Below are 17,939 nucleotides of genomic sequence, written 5' to 3' on the forward strand. Positions count from 1 at the left end.
TTGCTATTTCAGTACCTAAGGAAAATGTAAAATTAAGAGATTCAATTTTGAAAAATTATTTAAAATAAATAAAAGAAAAAGATCATGCAATCCACCGTGATGTACACAAAAGAATCCTAAGTCCTGCACACAGAAAAGGAGAGGTGCCTGATGTAGCCGACAAAATTCCCACTACAAACACTTCACCCCAATGGTGCAGATGAAGAGACTGAGATGCAGCCATTTCCGGAGCTGAGACAGAGGGGAGGGAAGGGCCAGGGATGTGGGGCTCCCAGGGGCCAGCGAGAGGGAAGCTGTTCCCAGCCCTGGGCTGGAGGGAGGAGGGGAAGTGGTGTCCTCTGGGCCCATGAGGGGCTGTCAGGGGAACAGGGAAAACTGCCCCTGCCCTCTGTCCTCCTGTCGTCCCACCTCCTGCTGAAGCCTAGGAGCCTCCCAGAGACCTGGGCAGTGCAGGCAGAGGAGTCAGCCCGGGCACAGAGCCGGCCAGAGAGGGGCCCCGAAGGAATCTGGAGAGTGACCAGCACACTGGACTCTGCTGAATCCGAAGTGCGAGGGTGTTATTGCCTTCCTTCCCATCCATTCATTGTTACACTTGGAGCTTCTGTGATGTCTTCTGCGCTGTTCCAGGTGTTGGGGATGCAGCGATGCATGAAAGAAAACAGCCCGATGAGGACTGGGGGCCCCAGAGCTTACATTCTACTGAGGGGCAAGGTTAGATCATAAAGAGCAAGAGACGAAGGAGGGAAATACGTGCTCTACAGACGATTCCTATAGGGGGATGGTAAGGGCAGTGACAGGCTAATACTCAGTGGGTGACATTTATGCTGAGATGAAAGGTAATAGGAATTAGCCTGGGAGGTCATGGGCAGAATGTTCCAGGCAGACAGAACAGGAAGTATAGAGACCTGAGAGGTGGCTTCTGGGGCAGCGGAAATAGGACTGAGATGAGGGGGAGGGAAGGTGGGCAGGGAGCAGGGCCCACTGCATAGATGTCTCTGTAGTGCAGGGGAGTGACACCAGGGAAGGGTGTAGACCTGGAGGGGAGACAGAGGGTGGATGGGGGTATACTGTGATGTGCTATCTACATAGATCTCTGTGGCTTCGAGACAGTGGAATGTGGGGTGGGGGAAGAGGGGGCAGCGTTTTGGTGAGGGGCCTCACAGGGGTCTGCAGGGAGCCCTGGGGCTGGCACTGGGGTGGTCATCACAGAGGTGGAGGAGCAGGACTGATGGGGCTGTATTTGACTGTTGTGGGGTCTGAGAAGAGGAATGAAGGAGGACTCAGAACTTTTATGATCACACGTATATTATCTGCGGTACTTTAAGAAAATCATAGTAAAATCTTTGCAGGGAAATCCGGAAAAAAAATCAGCTGTGTGTGGATGTAGTACACTGAGTGAAAAGCTTTTTTCGAAGGAATAGAGAGGGGAGTAGTCATGTCCATTTGGACGTCCATGAGGTTTCGACCATCCATGAAGGCCCTGGGGATCAGAGGGTCTCACCTCTTAGGCGCTCCTACAACAGGGGCTCCCAGGGCAGCTCCAGGAGGGGCTCGAGGGCAGGGTGAGAGTTCCCAAGGTTGATGCGTCCACTGCCTTAGTGGAGCCGATATGATGCTACTCGTGGAGATGCCAAGATGAACACTCAATGGACTGCAGCAGAGCGCAGAGCCAGTGGAAGAGAAAGACTCACGGACTATAAATGCTCATGGAGGTGGCGTGTGCACCCGCTGCTGGCGCTGTGCCCGGCTCTCGAACTGTCCCTGCAACAGGTTGGGTGTTGGGTGGGAGGTCAGGGAGGGTCTCTGGAGGACGTGGTCCTGAGCTGAATGCTGAAGGAGAAGGAGGAGTTATCCACGGTGCTTTACACACTTTCAGGGGCATATGAATCACTTGAAGATCTCGTTACAAAGCAGATCGTAATTCATAAGGTCCTGGGTGGGCCCGAGTCCCTGCACTGCTCCCAAGTGATGTCCATGCTGGGAATCCACATAGAATAACAAGGATCTTGAGATGAATGAGAGGAAAAGTGTAGGGAAGATAAAGAGGACAGTGCCATTTCTGGTCAGGGTTCTGCGCAGACACAGACAGGAAGGTACAAACAGCCTGGCAGAGCAGATGTACAACTTCTGCAGGAAATCTGCTCCCAATTATCCTCTCAAACGCTGCTAACTACATGGACGGATCCTGTCCCAAGTACACGACCTGTTTCAGAGGAGCATGAGGAACCACAGACTTGGGGTCGCTCTTGGGGAAGCCAGCCACGGAAGACTTGCTTTAGCTTCAGAATGCTCTAGTCAGTCCACAGCCCCCCACGTCCCCTCGCTTTCAGCCCAGACCTGGAAACCCCTCTTGACCTGTCCTTTTTCCTCACCGTCTACATCCAATGCATCAGGCAGGCCATAGATATTTCCCTCAAACTCCCTCTGTTCTCTTCTCTCCATCTCTGCCACCACCCTCCAGTATAAACCACCACTCTCTCTCTTCCCTGGGTCACTGTCACTCTGCTGACCGTCCTTCCTACTGGGCCCAGGTCACCGTGCTTCCTCCCATCGACCTCCTCTCGGCAGACACAGCAGACTCTTTAACCCATGACCTGGGCAGGGCCAGAACAAAGCCAGGCTTGGACGTGTCTGACCAAGGTGGGGCTGACTCCTGCCCTCACCCCCATGTCTCCTGCCTCTGGGTCACAGATGGCAAGGGTGGGCTCACATCCCACTGCTGTCTGGACAGCTCTGTTGGTGCTTGTTTTGTCCCTGGCATGTTATGGATAGCTCCCCTTTACACTCATAAAATGGCTCCAGTTACGACAAGAAATTAGATAGTCACAAAACTAATACCTTGCACGAGTTCAAACTTTTCCAAATAGTAGTGCAACATTTTAAAAAATATATAAGCTCATGAGAAAAATAGACAACATGATTTCAATCCAAATCTAAATGCAGCCTCGGACAGTTGAAGAATCATCACTATTTTGTCAATTTAGCCAGAGTGAGGACATCACGTTTTTGGTTCAGATGATTTCACATTCCTTCTTCCAGGCCAAATAGAAGCCATCTTTGTTTTGAGAAGCTCACAGTAAGAACTGAATGATATCAGGCATAACATAACACCAAATATGTTGGATTCAAGTCAAGGCCTTTCCAACTTATTGAGGAACCAGAAGGGACTGCTCTTGAAAATCTTTTTGCAAGAGTCCAAGTAATGTAGATTTCAAAGATTGAAATCATCTTGTGAATTATAGATAAATAACGCCTATGTTTGTTCGACTCAGTTACAAGCACGTTTTGTGGGGAAGTAAGAGATTGAGTCACAAGGTAGAAGGTAAAGACATGAAGTTGCTATACCCAGAAAAGGGCTCCTAGGAAGACAACACAAAGAGAAAGACAGCACAGTAGTGATCTCCTGGTGCTGGGGCTCCTCCCTGCCAGGCTCTGATTCAGTGGCTCTTGGGTGGGGCCCAGACATCTGTATTTTAAATATATTAAATATGAATTAGTATCCTGGTTAGAAGCACAGCACATTTTATTGATAAAGAAACCACAACAGCAAGCAATCTGCTCAGTATGACAATTAATTGAGATAAACCAGAAACTCCATTTCTCTACCATTTCTTTCAAGTGGAATATAAAATTACTTAGTGGATATTTTTCAAGAGCTACACACACATACACACCCACGGTGAAAAGATGCTCAACATCATTAGCTATCAGGGAAATGCAAATCAAAACTACAATGAGGTATCACCTCACTCCCGTCAGAATGGCTATAATTAACAAGACAGGAAACAACAAATGTTGGAGAGGATGTGGAGAGATGGGAACCCTCCTACATTGCTGATGGGAGTGCAAACTGGTGCAGCCACTATGGAAAGCAGTATGGAGTATCCTCAGAAAATTAAGGATAGATCTACCATATGATCCAGCTATTCCACTGCTGGGTATTTATCCACAGAACTTGAAAACACAAAGGCATAAAGATACTTGCACCCCTGTGTTCATTGCGGCATTATACACAATAGCCAAGACTTGGAAGCAACCTAGGTGCCCATCAAGGGACGAATGGATAAAGAAGACGTGGTATTTATACACGATGGAATACTACTCAGCCATAAGAAATGACGAAATCCAGCCATTTGTGACAACATGGGTGGACCTTGAGGGTATTATGCTGAGTGAAATAAGTCAGAGGGAGAAAGTCAAATACCATATGATCTCACTCATAAGTAGAAGATAAAAATGACAAAAAGAAAAACCACATAGCATTGGAGATTGGACTGGTGGTTACCATTGGGGAAGCGGGGAAGGGGGAGGGCAAAAGGGGTGATTAGGCTCACATGTGAGGAGATGCACTATAATTAGTGTTCGGGTGGTGAACATGATGTAATGTATCCAGAATTTGAAATATGATGTACATCCGAAAAAAATAAAAATTAAAGAAAAAAAAGAATTCACTAATTTGGATAGTGTGTCCATAAAGTTGCTTTGAGATTATTGAGGAAAACTATTGTAGAAATATAATGTGGTGATTTCATTATAATAATGTTAGTATCAAACTGGGAAAAAGTAGCCGATGAATAACAATAATTCTTTTCCAGTTAACAAATTTGTATCATATTTTATCAAGTTCTAAGAAGTACAGCTGCCTTTTGGAGATAGTCTTGATCCAGCATTTAAATTTGGCAGCGTCATAATAGTGTTTCATAGTTTAAAACTGAGAAAGTAAGGAGATGTCATGCATTTAGCAGATTCTTTAAATTATTATGCTATATTGCTGATAAGAAATGAAATCTTTCATGTATTTTTAATTCTTGAAAGGAGTGGTAAAACGTGGGAAGGAAAGATGTATATTCAGACACAGGCCTCCTTTGAAAACACTACCTGCGCGCTGAAGGAATGTGGAGTATTGGAGTGATCAGAGTCTGAGGAAGTTTTCAAGGCAATGTTCTAGATACAAAAACTCTTTTTGAACATTTTCTTAACTTTATGTGAAATATATTTTTATTTGAAAGTTGACCATGGCTTAACTAATTCTTCAAATATGGCAGGAGTTTTTATTTTTTTTAATTGCTTGTTTTCTTTTTTAAGTAAAAAGTCTATTACAAACAGGACTATAGCATAGACAGAGCCTGGCTAATTTTAAGTGTGTCATCTATTGGTTGTAGTAGTGACAAAACATCTGTATTTTGACGTGAAAGTCTTTAATGCTAAATACATATGATTACTTGTATAAGCTAGAATATAACTGTTTATGACTGGGCGTCTCTTTTAGAAGGAATAAAATACATGTGTTTTTAATGACTAGAAAAATTTAGCTTTTAAACTAAAATATCCCATAGAAGTTACATTTGGGGCTTGTGGGGAAATTTTCATTTATTCATACCTGGGTACATCAGAAGATAAAGTAAATTATGTCACTTGATTTGAAGAACATATATTTTTGAACCTTCACTTAATATTCAAGAAGTTGTTACATTTTCACTAGTTAGTAGGACAATGATTGGCCTTTAGTGCATTTTCACCTTCCATTTTTGAGAGAAGAAAAAGAAACATTTCAAGGAAAGCTTGTATTCTGTATCATAGAGAATTAAGAAGTGGTGTACCTGGTGTTTGATATTGTTTTGGTAACATTCTATACTGTAATTTAATACTCTGTTGAATTCTGGGAAAAAGCCCAAATCATTTAGAGTATTAACAACACTTTTAGGTACTTTTTTTCATTACTTGGATTTCCTGTCCAGATTGGATATTGTGAATTGTCAGATGAGTGCCTCCCACCTCCAGCTTAAATTGGAAATAAAATTGTGTTGGAGTTTGGCAGTAAAAAATGCAAATGCAAGGAGGCAGCAATGCAGGATACTAAGATATCGTAGGTGAACTTAATAGTCAGAGGAGAGATTCTTTGAAGTTTTTGTGTGATGGCAAACTCTGTCATAGACATGACCATACCAGGCTTTTGCCCACTTGAAATTAAATAGTAATATTCTTTCTTTCATGATCATTAAATTCTTTTGAACTTTTTTAAAACAGGAAAGAAACAGTATATGCCCACCAGAACGAGATGTGCTACAATTGAGCAATCAAAGAATGGATCAAAAGATAAGAGGGATTTGGGTAGGTAATTTTAGCACAGAAAATAATGCCACATATTGGCTTAAGTTTTAGAGAAGTTGATATAACACATTGGAGTAAGTGTTAAGTGTTACCAATTTAGAATCGGTTTATTTGGTAAGGATTGCATAGAAAGTGAGAAAAATGTTGAAGTTCTGTCCTAGAACTCTGCTCGTAGTTATGTTGCTTGGCCAGCCTCAAAGTGATCTAAAGGACAAGTGACAGATCCAGGTCTAGTGCTCTCATCTCTGCTGAGGGCAGATCACGTATGTTCAGCAGTTTAGGAGTTTATTAACTGAACCCTGGTATTTTTCCCACCCCCCACATTTGTTAAACAAGTAACTTCAGATAGAAAAAAATTAATGCCATGAAAGTTAAATCTCTTTTTCCGTAGAGATTTCTAATGTAGAAAACTGTTTTGATGATTCACTGAAAGTTAAGGTTAAGCTTAAAAATGAGATTCTACAATGCTCTGAAAGTTACTTGTAAATGATTGCATGCAATTAGGCTTACGTTCTATTACAATGTTCTGTAGAATGACTTGTATAACTTTGTGAGTTTTCTTTAATTTTAGGGAAGAATGGTAGCCATGGACCTTTGTACTTTTTGTTGACTCATATAGAATGTTAACTTTAATTTTTTTTCACAATTTTAGTTTGAAAACATAGTAAAGTTGATGACAGAATTCCCAAATGGCTCCTTTGCTATTCACTTTGCCTTCTTACCAATGCTGCCATTATAATTTTAGCAGGAATTATTAAAAACAGAACAAGACCATTTGGAGCTGAGCTGTTCAACATAGTTGCCAACGGGCACATGTGACAACTTAGATTTAAATATAAATTAAAATTAAATAATATTAAAATTCAGTTCCTATGTTGCACTAGACACATTTTAAATGCTCAGTAGTAGGCAGATGTGGCTAGTGGTCACCCTACTGGACAGCGCAGATAATAGTACATTTCCATCATCATAGAAAGTTCTAGTGGAGAGCACTGTTGTAGAGAACCTGAGTTCCGCAGTAAGAAGATTAGAAAAGTAGGAACATCTTAAGAGAGCTGACTGAGGGCAGAGGAGAATGGGAGAGTCAGGTAGGAAACACAATTTACATTATTTATGTCTTCTTGATTTTAAGTATTCTTTTAACGTGATACCTTATTCTATTTGTCCTTTGACTTACTAGAAAAAATTTTATATGGATAAAGCCTATGTTCTTAAGTCTTCTAGTTAGTGCCACTATGAAGATGACTCACTAATTTTTATCTCTATTCCATAGTCTAGATATCAACCTTTATTTGCTTAACAAATATTTATTGATTGCCTAATATGTATTAGATAGGTTTTTAGGCCATTAGAAAAAACACAAAGTGTCAGTTTATATAGGGGGAAGACAGACAGTAAGCAATAAATAAATAATGTCAGGCAGTGGTAAGTTCATGAAGAACAAGAGAGCAAGGTCAAGGGACAGATGGTGACAGGGTTGCGGTTGTAGGTCAGGCATGGGATATGCTATTTTAGATAGAGGATCCGTCAGGGAATGTTTCTTGGATGAGGTCACATTTATACAGATACCTGAGTGAAGTGAGGGAGGGAAGCTCGTGGATGTCTGAGGGAAATGCATCCCAGGCTGGGGCCTCCAGGCAGGAGTATATTTGGCTCAGGAGATGAATAGGGAGGACGTCACTGTGGCTGAAGCAGAATGAGTGAGGGCGAGAATGGTAGTATTCTCCCTTCTCAGCTCCTGCTGACCATCCCTGTGTTCGTATTTGCCTTTCTCTCTTAAGGGCATCCCCATCCTTCTGGGGACCCAGTGATTTTATTTTGTATTAAAGGTTTAGTTTTTTTTACTGCTCTTCATAATCTCCCAAGTCAGCCATTTAGTCTGCAGTTCTATGAGTTTTTGTCTGCGTACTTTTCCTTTAGTTGCTCCTGCCCTGATACATATTCTTACTACAACTCTTCTCCAACTGTTGTTCAACACTTAACCTCCTCACTCCCAAAACAGAGTTCTTTCTGCTCATATCATTCCCCTGCCTAGAGATCTTCGCTGGTGGTAAATATAAATGTGGTTATATAAAAAAGTGTTTCACCTATGCCTGGGCTTATGTAAATAAGGAAAGCAAGGAAAATCACTTTCTTCTAAAGTCAAAATCTCTGCATATATTGTAGTTCAATTAGATTATGGGCTAAGTGGATTTCTTTTGAACTAACTTGGAAGGCTTTTGTCATTTCATACACTGTCTTCATGGGAAAATGAGTTATGAGTTGTAAACAATGCATACAGTTAAAGTCTGCTTCATTGACCAGTTGATGATTGCCTGTATTTCAGATTTAGCAGAAAAATGTTTGGTAGTTGGTATTTAAGTTTTACTCAAATGCTAACTCTTTGGAATGTACAAGATTTTTTTAGGTTGAGTGTTATGTTTTGGTATATATACTTGTGACCTTACAGAAAAAATGTTTTAATTCGAGCAGTCTTGAACATGTTGAAGATTCCTGTTCATAGGCTTTTGTAATGTGTGATTTTCTACACTGGTATCCAACTAACACTAACATGCTTGTGCCCTTGAGTTGTGTTCACACTAATACTAGAGGGAGGGTTGGTTAAAACAAAGTTTGAGTGTTTTGCCAAGGTCCTCGCTTGGTACAGATATAAAAATATTTATAACACTTTGGTATTTGGATGGGATTTTTGCATAGGCTCAACTTTTATTTAGTTTGGCCAATTAGAAATTGTTTCCGCCAAGTTTATTCTATGTTCCTTTTTGAGTGTGAGCGTATAAGAAAATCACAGAGGGCTAGTTTTCATTGTGAAATTGATAGTTCATTACGTGTTTTTGGAAGTCATTCCCCTAACTCCAGAAAAAGAAGAAATTCAGGTTTTACCATTCTAGTGAAATAGCATTTTATTTTCTTAATATCTGGTTTTAAAATCTTATCTGTATTTAGTATGCGAGTAAGTTATAATAGTCTTTCACGATTGCTGTATTGTTCTAAAATATCTTCTGGAAAGAAGAGGATTTATGGAGTAATGGGAACATCCTGGAAAAAATTATGATAATTATAGTGAAGCTACAAATAATAAATAAACTTTCTCCACTGCTTAAAGGAAAACGTCTCAGCTTTTCAGTTAAGGACCAATAACTTCTCGCCAACCAGCCTTTCTAGCATCAAAGGCTACTATTGCTTGTTTCTTCCTCTGCCCTCACTCAATACTTTTGACACCAGATATGTGAGTTTTTACCCCACACCCGACCAATTTTCTGATACCAGCTGAGTGTCCTGCAATTCAGTTCAATTCTGACACTACCTGGAGTTGGTATTGGATCCCACAGGTTAAGGGCTCAGTTGCACACAACTGCCTCCACCTAAGATGCCAGTTACAAGTAATGGGTTCCCAGGTTACTCACACTTCTCTCTGACTGGGCTACAAATTGAGGGTTCCCATGACCCCCTCCTCAAGTTTGATAATTTGTTACAGTCTCTCACAGAACTCAGGGAAATACATTTACCTGTTTATTATATAGTAAAGAATATGATAACGGATACAGATGGATAGCCAGATGAAGAGATGCATAGGGCAAGGTCTGGAAGGGTCCTGAGTGCAGGAGCCTCCGTCTCATGGATTTGGGGTACGCCACCCTCCCACCATGTGGATATGTCACTAACCCAGGAGCTCTCAGAGCCCTGTACTTCAGGGATTTCTATGGAGACTTCATCAGGTGGGCTTGATTGATTATTAATTTAATTTCCAGCCTCTCTCTCCTTCCCAGAGGATGGGAGATGAGGCTCAAAGTTCCAAGCTTCTAATCATGGTTTGGTTTTTCTGGTGATCAGTGCCCATCCTGAAGCTATACAGGAGGCCACCAAGAGTCGTCTCATTAGAACAAAAGATGCTCCTATCACCCAGGAAGTTCCAAGTGATTTAGAAGCTCTGTGTCAGGATCCAGGGTCAAAGACCGAAGATGCTAGAAGCGTCTTTATGGCTTACCTTGCTCTTTGAATGGATTGTTTACCTATGCATGATTTTGTAATACTGTGCATTGGTAATTTGGAAAAGATTTCCTTCCAAATCTTGGAAGAACGTCTGCATCATAAAACAAATTAAAATTGTCAGTATCACCTGATTTCACCAGAAATCCTTTAAGTATTGGGGAAATATCAAGCTCATAATGGTAGAAACAAGTTTTCCAAAATTCTGATTTTTGCTTGAAAATTCTGTGTTAATCATTGTCAACAAATGCTGTCATTCATTCTCCCTCATGTGACAGGTTCACTTTATTTTCGAGAAAACATCTGTCAAATACTCAAGTCTGCATAATCATAGTTTGTGGTTTGTCAGTTGTTCTTTCAAGTAAAAATAGTGTTCCATGAAAAAAAATCAGTTCAGTTTGCAACTCAAGCGTTGCACTTGTGTTTTTTCTTTAGCAACAGTGTGCTTTGGATATACAGCAGAAGTACTGTGCATACTTCTTATTTGTCATGTAGAATTAAAAGAAAATTTAAATCAGTATTTGAGATTTAATAAAATTGATTTTTCCCTTTTTATCAAGGACTTAAGAGAAACTGGCTTTTTCTTTTTTGAGTAACGAGTGTGCCTATTTGTGAGTAATAACAATGAATTGCTCACACAACTTGGTGCCACTGCCTTGATTTGTGTGCTAAGATGCAGCAGTTTAATGCATTGTTGTTTCGTATCATCAGTGCCAATATGACCACGGTAGAAAAGGCAGATAACACCTTAATATTATTATGAGAATGTATTTTACTTAAAGACCTCCTTTCCCTCATAGGGCCATAGGGGATCCCTGAGGATCCATGGACTCCACTTGGAGAACTGCTACTATGGAGGAAAGCCCACTGGATTTAATAGAAGACTTAAATTTGAAGTCTCGCCGCCATTTTTTATTCTTATGATGATATACTTCATTTCTCACAATGTCAGTTATCTGTCTCTTGTATCAGATAGAGTTAAAAATATCTTGCCTTGTGTTTTGCTTTTGTGTTGCTTGAGTTACAATTGATAAATTATGAAAAAGCTCTAAGTTTAAGTTGTTGCTATTTCTGAGTGAGTTTCTGCCTTAGCTGGTTTGGTTTACTTGTCAGTCACGAAACAGTAAACACTCTAGATAGTTTCATAGAAGAAATTTAATCCAGAGGATTAGGTTCTTAAAGAAATCACTGGAAGCACTGGAGAGAGGATCTCTAGCTCAGCTTTCAGAAATGACTCCTGGATTCTTGTGGGACTCGCCAGCCAGGGAAGCTCTCCCTCTGCCACAATCAGGAGGGTAGTGAGTGAGTGAATCAGGAGGCTGCCTCTGGGACTCCTGGGTTCAAGAACATGCTTCTCTAGCTGCAGCCCAGAGAAGAATAAGCATCCAAGATTAGGTAACTGCCGCTGAGCTCTGCCCGGACATTGGAATGCAGAGTCTAGTTGCCGCTTCTACTCTTATCTCTTGACATCCCTGAAGCTGGAAATTGGACACTGGAATGCCACTGTGGAACAACCCACATCTCTTCAGTCATGCTGGAGAGAACAGCCAAAAGCAGCAGGAGTAGGGCTTCCCCCTCACTCTGCCTTCCAAAGCTCATGTTAGTGCATCCAGTTGGTGGAACCTAAATTTTATCCAGAACCTTAACTGCACATGAATTGGGAAAATAGATTTGTTTGTATCTTTTAATCTTTCCAGCTTCTATAGTTGAATAAAGTATACTTGGAGGATGAGAGAATGGAGTCTGAGGGCTAATTGATCATATCCCCAAAACCTGTTTTTCTGCTGCTTGGTGATTTTCAAATTGTTTCCCTTACTTCCATTATTCTCTCTTTACTCACCTCTATTCTAGTCATTATTTAATGACCAAGGTAGTTCTCATTTTCATAAGGCCATTTCATCCCTCTCTAGTCCTAACTTCTGCTTCATCAATATTTAAGTTGGGTTGGATAGTTATACCCCGGTGACACCCATGTTCAGCCGTGGTCGACCTGTACTTAGGTCTTGTAAGCCGGACTCAGAAAGCCTTTGGCTGCTGATAGATCTAGGCATGCTCCATCATTTCAGTTACCTTGCTATGTGTTCTACATTTTACTTGACTGAATTTTTTTGGACCCTACTTACTACATTTTTGTGAGGTTTTATTATACTTTCTAAGAACATTAAAAAAAAATCTTCCATGGCCGGCTATTATTTCTAATATTTTTAATATCCTTGTAAGCTACCCTTTGGAGAAAAAGTGTGGATAATAATAGAACTAGGCCAATATATATTATTTATTTCTTATTAAGTGTGGAATATTCTTTTCTAGCATCTGTATGTAACCCTATAGCTAGATGGTAGAATGCAAGCATCTTATCTCCCATCACCTACTCCTTTTTGTTTGTCTCCCTTTTATAAAATTCTAGGATTACAATGAAAAAAAATTAGTTTTTAACATGTCTCAAATACAAATAAACGAAAGGAATACAAAACTTGTCCAAAATACCCAGAAGCAAAATCCCAACCACACAAAGATAAGGTAATAACAGATATGGTTTTTTCTTTCTCATCATATTGTTTTATAATCCCCTACTTGGCAACATATTATGGTTCTTACCATTGTTTAAACAATAATGTGAGTATTATTGGCATCTTTTGGGTTAAGGAAATTGATGAATATCTACTGGGAAATTGGTTAAAAAGTGTTTTTTCTGTAGGTGGTAATAGTTGTAGCCTTTATTCTTTGGAAAAAGAATACTTATAGCATCAAAACTATTTTCTTTGCTTAGTGTATTTCTTTTTGTGAAATGCAAACATTTTTAAATTAAAATTATTTAGTAAACTGAATGATTATTAAATAATTCAGATGGTAGAGAAGTGTTTGAAATAGAAAGTGAGAGATCCTTACACTTCCTCCTCCATAACCCTCTTCATCAAACTTAACCACTGTTGACAATTTGGCACATTCTTCCAGACTTTAAAACAATGTGTATATAAACGTATATATATCTACGGTCAGTTAGTTTCTGAAACATAATTTTTGAGAGCTCAGTTGTTAATTATTATACTTTGATAGACAACGTCTAGGTGGTATTGTGGATGAACTGTAACGTGTGTATATTTGGATTAACTTCCAAAAGTGTAAATGTAAATGTTTAATTATGTTAATTTCAAATTTGTTTGGTAAAGAAATTTTTTAGCAGTCTTCCTGCTTATTATATACTTTTAATCAGGGACTTCATAGTAAATATTGTTTCCTCTGTAATGAAAAATATTTATGCCCTTATTGCTTTTAGCTATATTTTACAGAGAGGAACATTGTTTCGAAGTATGTTCCATTTAAAATGTTTGTATTCTCTTCAGAAAGGATCTTATAGAGAATTATGTTGGTGCTGACTTTGGTTTGAAAGGGTATAGTGGGTGTAAAATCTCCATGATAAGAATTACCTTTCATTCTGTTTGACTTTTCATTTTGAGAAAGTTAGTTTTGCTTTTCAGATGTGATTGATCTCACTGGAGATGATAAAGATGATCTTCAGAGAGCAATTGCCTTGAGTTTGGCAGAATCAAACAGGGTGTTCAGGGAGACTGGAATGACTGATGAGGAGCAAGCCATTAGCAGGTAAAAACCTAATTTATATAAAGTGGATATAAGTTCTGTTTATAATAGAAATAATAATTGGCTTTAATTAATTTCAAGAGGCACAAAATATGCTTTGTTATTCTAAATAAATTATGAATATATTTCAGTATTTTTTTTATATTTTATGTAACCAAAATTTTCATTTTCTAGTTCCGATTGCATTTGAAGCTTAGATTTTTAGGAGTTTGGAGTGGCATTATGGGCACTAAATTTAGGTGTATGTTTCAATGTTTCTCTGATTTTTTTTTTTCCTCCTAATCCGTTTTGGATACATCGTCCAATTCAATTTATAGTCATTTATAGAAGGCGTCTGCAAACATTTTCCTGTAAAAGGCCAATGGTAAATATTTTAGGCTTTGTTGACCATATGGTTTCTGTTGCAGTTACTCAGTCTGGTGTTGTAGTATAAAAGCAGTTATAGATAATACATTATTTAATGAGTGTGGCTGTGGTCCAATAAATCCTGATTTACAAAAATAGGCTGCCAGCTGGATTTGGTCCATGGGCTGCAGTTTACCAACCTCTGATCTATAATATGGTAGTATGTTTATAGGGGTTTTTTTTTTTTTTTTAAAGAATTAGGCAAGATTCTAAGAGATGTGATAAAATGCATCTTTTGATTTAATAAGGAAAACTTTTTAGTTTAAAGCAATTTGATCTACTGAAGGATCAAATAAATAAATTTGATTTTATCACAAAAGAATGTTGACTAAAAAAAACTTTAAATTATAACTAGCTGCAGTCATGTGCTGCATAATGAAATTGTGGTCAATGATGGACCGCATATATGATGGTGGTCCCATCAGATTAGTACCATATACCCTAGGTGTGTAGGAGGCTATACCATCTAGGTTTGTGTAAGTACTGTCTAGGATGCTCACACGATGGCGAAATCACCTAATGATGCATTTTTCAGAATGTATCCCTGTCGTTAAGTGACGCATGACTGTGTAATCTTCTAAACAACTCTTTGCAAGCAGTGATAACTCTGTCTTACTGAAGAAGAAATATATCTTTTAAGAGGTTAAATGATTTTCCAAAGTTACACAGCTAAGATGGGTCTTATGACTCCAGTGTTCTTTTCTCTGTAGCAGAGTTGTTTGGTAGCAGAATGTGCCAGCTTCCTCACATAATTTCCCTTGGCACAGTATCAATAGTATATGTCTTTCTAAGTAATCTGAGATTACTGTATTGTAGGAGTTGTCTCAAAATGCTATGTTTAGCAAAGGCACATAATTTTTATTAGTAATACTTTTTAATGTTTTTAAATGATACTTCGGAAAGTACTTTTTAAGACATTATTTTAAGATGGAAAGACAATTAAAATTCATTATTCTCTTTCATTGCAGTTAATAGTATTTAACACCAGTAATTTTAAATGAAAGCCAAAAATGCATAAACTATCTTTAGACATTTTAGTTAGGCTTATTTTGTAAAGGATTTGGAGAAATTATAAAATTAGGTTTTGTCTTAAAGAAATAGATTGGAATGAAATAATTATCTTGAATATTATAAAACTTGACAGTACTTCAGCTTTGTTGAGAAATATTTGAATCATGAAATCCATGAGTTGGATTTCATATTTAAGGGGAATGATCTATTATGTAAAAAAGAGGTTATAAAACAGAATATATACTGTTACAAATATTATTTTAAAGAGTGTACTTTTTATGAATTTATAGTAGTATATAAATTTTAAAAACTCTGGAAGCTTATATACCAAATGGTATCAGTAGTTTTCTATTATGTGTTTTCTAATTAAAAGAACATGTACTAATTAATTAGATAATAAACAGTAGAAATAACTTAAAAGTTGAGGGATTAAAACTATTCCTAATCTGTTACTAAGTTCAATGTATATGTTATATATTGTTTTAGATACTTATTTTTGTCCAAATGGAAAAGAAAATAAGATACTGCTCTTTTTTATTCTTGGTCTTTTACATTTTAATGTACTTTTAAAATAGTATATATTTTATAAATACTTTTATTGTAGATAACATTACAGAGATTTGGCATAGTGTAATATGCTGTAAAATTTTACATAAAATTATACTCTGTAGAAGTAAAAAGTCATATTAATTTACTGTTGCTAAATGTTATTTTTTTGTTACGTGTAAGTTTTATAATTTACAGTTAACAGTGTCAAATGCAAAATAGGCAGTTAATAAGCACATATGTAAATCACATTGTATCAGTAAAAAGGAAATGTCAGGATTCTAGCTAAACATTTAGCAAAGATGTGTTTGTTTCTATGGGTTTTATTAAGGCTTGGAAGTCTAAATTCGAAAGGGAAAATGATGCAAATTATATATCATGCTTAAAAGTAAATTTAACTACTTGTTCGTTACCCAAGTTCATATGACAAAATCTTGCCAAAAGAAAATCCTAGAATCATCTGACTGTGGTTATATTTCAATAGATATACTTTAATATGAATTCACACAATTGGAATACTACATTATTATGTCTAATTAGATGAGATAAAGCCTATCTTTTTATATCTTACAATCCTGTGTTTAGGCATTCATAAATTTCATGGTAAAATTTTTTATGTTGAACATCTTGGAAGTGTAATTCTTAATATAATTACTCCTTAATGTCTGCATTGGATGTATTATATTATAGTTATCTCTTGGTTGTCATTGCTTAGATAGAGAACAAGTAGAGTATGGTTAGTTGAAATTTACTAATGAGCTACATTGGGACTGGTTTGTGTCTCTGGCATATTTCTTGTGAAAATGGCTTGCCTCGTGAAATGACTTTGAACTAGCTGGATAGAAGGTAGGGCTAGGTTCTAGTAAAAACCGTTACAAAAAACACATCTCCAACTATTTCAAGAAATATAGTAGACTAAGACACATTTTCTAGTGGAAACAACCAGAATTTTGTGTTGTTTCTGTTGGATATAAAATACTGTAAAATTTTACTGAAATCAGGGTGAAAGCAGGAACCCAAAGAAGTTCAGCACACTGAAAGTCAGTTTTTGACATGATAATATTTGCTTGTATATAAATTGGCTTATGTGTATAAACTTCAGTTATGATATCCTTGTTGAACGTGGAAGAAATAAGTCAAAGAACATTGTGTATGGTAAGGATCTTTAATAGGAGATCTTGCCCCTTATTAAGTTGTTTGTCAAAGGGTGACATATTCACAATAAGGGTAAATCAGAAGTATCCCCCTCTTTCAGAACTCCTAGAGCACTACAAAGATGGTTACCTTGGCTCTGAAGGGTGCTGTTGGAGGTGATGAGACTTGCCCCTGAGAAGTTGTACCATGTTTTGCAGCTAATTTGTGTCACTTCAATGGTCCAATAAATACCGACTTGGGAATTTAGTTTTAAATGGTGTTGGATTTGTGTTGTCCGTAGGTCCTGGCAGAATCAAAAATGCGTTCTCTCTCTAGGAAGTTGTCTTTATCCTTGGCCTCAAAGAATCCCCTTCAGTAACTTTAGAAGTTCTGCAAGTTCCACTAGTCAAAATTACCAAGCATAATTGGAAAAAAGTCACTGTGAGAATCAGCAAAAATAATAGGCAGCAAAAATGCACTCATGTATTTAGATATGGTGATCGATAGAACTATACTTTAGCTTTTAAAGGAGACAAGAAATGCTTGAAAATATGACCTGACGAATTTGAAAAAGAACTGAAAATATATTCTGAAAATGAAAACCAGAATTACTGTAGTAAAAAAAAATGTACAGGACCTAGGTTTAATAGCAGATTGGATGCAGTTAAAGGACATATTAGTAGACTGGAAGATATGTGAGGAGAAATTATCCAACTTCTAAGACAGCTAAAAAGATGGAAAATATGGAGAAGAAAGTGAGTAGGTCTAACACACATTAATTGGTGTTACACACGAGGAGAGGAGAGAGTGGGTTAGGCAAAATTTAAAGAGATAATCACTGAGAATTTTTCAGAAGTGAAAAGATAACCTGTAATTTCATGAGGCCCAACAAATCGCAGTCAGGAAAATTAAAAGAAACCGTTACGCAGATTCATTATAGTGTTAGTCCAGAGCACTTAAGACTGAGAAAATCTTGGGCCAGCCCTGGTGGCCTAGGGGCTAATTTTGGTATGCTCCTCTGTGGCGGCCTGAGTTCAGTTCCCAGCTGTTAACCTACATCACTCCTCTGTCAGTGGCCATGCTGTGGTGGAGGCTTACATACAAAAAGAAGAAGATTGGCGACAGACTTTAGCCCAGGGTGA

The 17,939-nt window shown here is 38.0% G+C and overlaps 1 protein-coding gene across 1 annotated transcript in view; it reads left to right on the forward strand.

The window, feature by feature from the left end:
* The window catches only part of LOC123284101 (ubiquitin carboxyl-terminal hydrolase 25-like), an 83,820-nt gene that overhangs the window by 35,314 nt on the left and 30,567 nt on the right, over positions 1-17,939 (forward strand). Inside the window, exon 4 of the mRNA XM_070487754.1 lies at positions 13,581-13,704. Within this exon, the coding sequence (XP_070343855.1) occupies positions 13,581-13,704 (124 nt within the window). The remainder of the gene's footprint in view (positions 1-13,580; positions 13,705-17,939) is intronic.

The sequence above is a fragment of the Equus asinus genome, chromosome 17, assembly GCF_041296235.1.
Source record: "Equus asinus isolate D_3611 breed Donkey chromosome 17, EquAss-T2T_v2, whole genome shotgun sequence".
In the NCBI taxonomy this organism is placed as follows: domain Eukaryota; kingdom Metazoa; phylum Chordata; class Mammalia; order Perissodactyla; family Equidae; genus Equus; species Equus asinus.